The following is a 4,467-nucleotide window of genomic DNA, read 5'->3' as shown; positions in this document are numbered from 1 at the left end:
AACTTCAGCTAAAAAGGTTAAGAAAAACCAATCAAAAAGCCAAAAGCAAGGAGGCCTCTAGTATTTTTTCCCACTTTTTTTGTCCTGTTTTGCCTACGTGACCGATGAAAAATCAAGTTCAATCCCCTCATTTCAAATGTTGTTGTAAAAAAGAATGCTGCTACATTCATCCCAGTTTCCAACCATCTGTTGAAATTCAGGCTTAAGGGTCCATCCTGTTTGCATCTGCAAATAGCTATATCCATATGTACAACTCCATTGAGATCAGTAAGATTACTCACATGAGTCAAGTTACCCAGGCATGTAAATATTTGCTGAATTAGGACTAAAACTGGAAGGGAATGTAAACGTAGGTGGTAAATCCTACTTAAGATAAAGGAGCTGAGCACCCACAATGATGACTTGAGTTGGTTCAGGTGCCTGTCAGCCCTTACTCCCCAGTGAAGTTTTATGGATTTCTGAACAGCCTTATGAAGCAGAATTATCTGTAGCTAAATGTCTAGAAAATATATCATGAATTAATAAGCACACTGTTTTGCTTCATCACTGACTTTCATTACAAGAAATCGTCTCCCCACATAAAAGGAGATAACACTGAAAATAGCTTTTATCTTGATATTCTGTAGGGAAAATATGTCCAGTGTAAGCGCACATGTCTCATGCAGCTACTCCAGTCTCAAGCAAAATGCATTATATACCGTTTCAGAGCTCATTAGAGAAAATGTAGATGCTTTCTGCACAGACAATCTCCACATAATGGATCCTGAACTGGAGGAAGGGAGGTTAAATTTACTTTTCTTAGGAACTGAAGCAAGCCATTCAGAAGTGATTGAAGAAGTCTGTGGACCTAAATTCCACTGTCCCTGTCATTCAGTCTCTGCATGCTAAGTGAATTGATCTGATTGCTTATCTTTTTAGATTTATACTTAAACTGATGAGCGACTCATTTAATCGGTCTCTTATGGAAAAGAACGCAGCCAGTGAGGAGACACGACATTCAGTAGTGAAGCATCCTTCTGGCATGTCCCTCTTTCTGCTGGCAGCTCAGTTCTGCCACTCAGTATGCAGCCTGTCTGAGATTAAACTTCAGATACAGTAGTCTTTTTTTCAGCCTCATCAGCTTGCCAGTTTACCATCCCCTATGCACATTCCACGTGTTAACAGGCCTGCACTACAGAGTGGAATGGTACCTTTTTGCATGGCTGTTTTGGGAGTGGTGTAGGCTCTTTTCACCCAGGCAATTTATGCAATGACAAGATTCTCGGTATAGGGTTGTTAAAAGTTTGACTTTGGTCTCCTTTTTCCACTGTTAACAGCTTATTAAATCGAGACATCTTGGGTCTGGAGTGCAGGTTCTGCCATAATTTATTTATGATGCTGTCACGCCTGTGGCTACAACATTATTTTAATTATATAATGAGTTTAGAAGATGCAAAACTACTGACTGCATGTTTTATTCATCCTTAAATGGCAAGACCGCCTTGGTTTCCTTTTGATGCCTACCCTATTTGCATATGCTACCTGTGTGCTTCTGCAGTCACTTAGTATTTGAATGTATATGACCTCATCAGCTATAAAGCATTAATGTTTTGCACTTGTATAGCCTTTCATCCGAGGAGCTCAAAGTCCTTTGCTGACAATGATGAAGAATTACGGTCCCCTTTGAAGTGGGTACATGCTACTACCTTCATGTCCCGGGCGGACAGAGCGAGGTGACTTCGCCCTGCATCCCACACGAGAGAAGCGTCAGGGCTTGAAGTCCCGGAGCATCCTCTCCCGCTTTGTGCCTCCCTCACGCTCGCTACGCTCCTTGCCCCGCAGCTGTGCCGATCGCCTCAAAACGTTTGCAGGGCAGTCGTTCGTCCCATTTAGCAGACCCAGGAGTCTCCCACTCTGCCTCAGCGAAGGCATTTGCCTGGGGAGCTGTGGCCTGGGTGGGGACAACGCGGAGGCAAGCGAGACCCGCGCCCCGGGAGGAGGTCCGAAGCCCTGTTTTCGGAACACCCCACCGGAGACCCGCTGAAATCACGCCTCTGCCTCGGCTCGCTTCCTTAAACGCCTCGTGAACCGTTCCGAACACGCGGGTGTGAATTAGGGACCGCGCTTATCGCGGAGCGCGCTCCCGCACAGCCGCCCCCGGAGAAACCTTGCGGGGAGGCGGCGGCGGCAACGGCGCCCTCCCGGCCTTGTCACCCGCACACGCGCGAATTACCTCGCCCACGCCCCGCGGGGGGCTCAGGGGAAGGGCACCCTGGAGTGGAGCGGCATGCAGCGCCGGTGGGAGCAGCCGTGCCGGTGGAGCTTCCTGCGCAGGGCCAGGTTGGCTGCGGAGAGAGAGGAAGGGCGAGATGGAGGCAGGCAGGGAGTCAGGGGAGGTGGCCGGCAGCCTGCTCCTGGACGCGCGCCCACCGCTCCCCGGGGGCTGCCGGTGCCCTCCGCCGGCGCCGGCTGCGCCTCCCGGGAGCGGGTTTGCACCAGCTGCCGGCCTTGAGTCCTGCCCGGTTCCCGCCCGCCCCCGCCAGCGCAAGTTGCCGGGCTCCCGCGCCGCCTGAGGCGCCGGCCGAGGCCCCGCAACGCCTGGCGAAACGCGTGACGAAACATGCGTGGCGGCGGCCGCCAGGCAGGCACAAACGCGTCCCGGAGAGCAGAAACGGCGTGTTGGACGCGGTGAGAGAAACGCGCCGGAGGTGCCCACGGCGGGCACGAACCTCCCGTGTCCCGTGTCCCGGCCCCCGGGCGCGGGCGGGCAGGCCGCGGCACCTCTTACCTGGCCGCTGCCCGCCGGCAGGCAGGAGGCTCGCCAGGAGGACAAACACGATGCAAAGGAGCAGCTGGAGCCTCATGTCTGCGGTCAGCGCAGAGGCGCGCGCTGAGGGGGTGTAGATGTATATAGGCGAAGAAACGTATAGAATGGCCGGCCGCGCGGCAGGCAGCCCCCGGCCTGGCTCCCGCCCGCCTCCCACCGCTTCTTCCAGCAAGGTTAATGATCAGGCAGGGGCAAGGTTCCTGGATTGCACCGCGGTCAGTGCCTCCCTCTTCCCTTCTCCTTTTCCTCTTTTTTTTTTTTTTTTTTGTCACTCCCCCTTATTTTCCATAAGCAAACAGCGCAGGAATGAAAAGTCCGTGTAAACAGCAGCTTCTGTCAATGCGCTGGGGGCAAGGAGCCGCCTGAACAATGCAGCGACTGCACTTTAAATTCAACCCAGGCGGGGGAGGAAAAAAAAAATGTAAAACAAGCCCCGATGTTCCCTCCCCCATTTGCAACTGTTTAAACTTTGCATTGCCCATATTGGTCCCACATGGAGAAAGCAGTGGCCAGGAAGCGTGTGTGTGTGTGTGTCCGTCGGTGTGTCCCGCTTTGTCCCTCCTGAAAGCGAGGGCTGGGAAGCATTCCCCCGCGCCCCAAGCACGGCGCTCCTGGCAGCTCAGATGCTTTCTCTCTTCTCTAAACTAGCTGCGAAGTTGTGGCTATTCAAAGTGAAACTGGTAGCCGTTAAGGCTAATGGGTGTCTTTTGTACCATCAAGTATTTTTAAAGGATCAGAATATTCCGGAATTAATTCGCGAGATTTTTTTTTTTTTTTTTTTTTTTTTTTTTTTTTTTTTTTTTTTTTTACCATGCCCGATAAAACGGGAGAGGAGCGTTACAGCATGTAACTGTTAGCACAGTGCCATTTCGGGCACGCAGTTTTGGATGGAACCTTACGCTTGCATGACCCACCTGTACATTGCATCTGTACTAGATTATGGCGACAGCGTGTTTTAACAAACCACGCTGAAAACGGCTGGTGTGATACAAGAGCAGATGTGAAAGCCTGAAGAGAAGACAGACAAACCCTACGAAATGGGTTAGCAGCAGTCATGGTTTTGAAATCCCGTGAATTAGTGGCATCAGTTAAAATTCAACTGGTCCTTTTCTCATTTTCAACCTGCTGATTTCTTGGGATGGAATAGTACCTAGTGATTTGGAAAATGAAAATTTGTCCCTTTGGGGGAAAATTTTGTGTTTTAAAATATACAGGAAAGAGTACATTTCTGTACAGATGAAATACTACTATTACTAATAGATCAGTATTATCCACAGTTGCCTGAAATTGTTCTTTTCCTAATTCCCTCAAAAGAAGAATATAAGTTTTTTAATTCGGTTGCTCCTGTCATTTTTCCCCTGTTGTGGGTTTTCCCATTTTCTTTAAAGTTGATTTAACTTGATAATACATGCTAGTCCTCTATACATCATTACTGGGTTACTTGATTTGTCTAGATAAAGTATGTGTGTATGAATTAAAAAGCAACTTGTGTCTTGAATACATGGTGGGAATAGTTATTGGATGTTATTTTCAAATTATGTTGAGACTGCTAAGGAAGATGTCTCAGAACAGTAATGAAGGAAATTCTCCACTGGTTGATCACATTGATCTGTCATAAGCAGCACATGCTTCGCAGCATTCACGTGTACAGGCTGGTGGTT

The 4,467-nt window shown here is 49.3% G+C and overlaps 1 protein-coding gene across 1 annotated transcript; it reads right to left on the bottom strand.

Moving 5' to 3' along the window:
- Positions 1–2,235: 2,235 nt before the first annotated feature.
- Positions 2,236–4,188, bottom strand: APELA (apelin receptor early endogenous ligand; the record flags this gene model as incomplete). Its single annotated transcript, XM_081999122.1, has 2 exons — positions 2,768–4,188; positions 2,236–2,324 (listed from the first exon to the last, which is right to left on the bottom strand). Exons 1-2 carry the CDS (start codon positions 2,841–2,843, stop codon positions 2,236–2,238), a joined length of 165 nt encoding a protein of 54 aa, XP_081855248.1. The 5' UTR covers positions 2,844–4,188.
- Between the last annotated feature and the right edge of the window lie 279 nt (positions 4,189–4,467).

The sequence above is a fragment of the Phaethon aethereus genome, assembly GCF_964289735.1.
Source record: "Phaethon aethereus genome assembly, chromosome: 4".
In the NCBI taxonomy this organism is placed as follows: domain Eukaryota; kingdom Metazoa; phylum Chordata; class Aves; order Phaethontiformes; family Phaethontidae; genus Phaethon; species Phaethon aethereus.
Note: the sequence above shows the minus strand (reverse complement) of the source record. Positions and strands in the feature narration are given on the sequence as shown.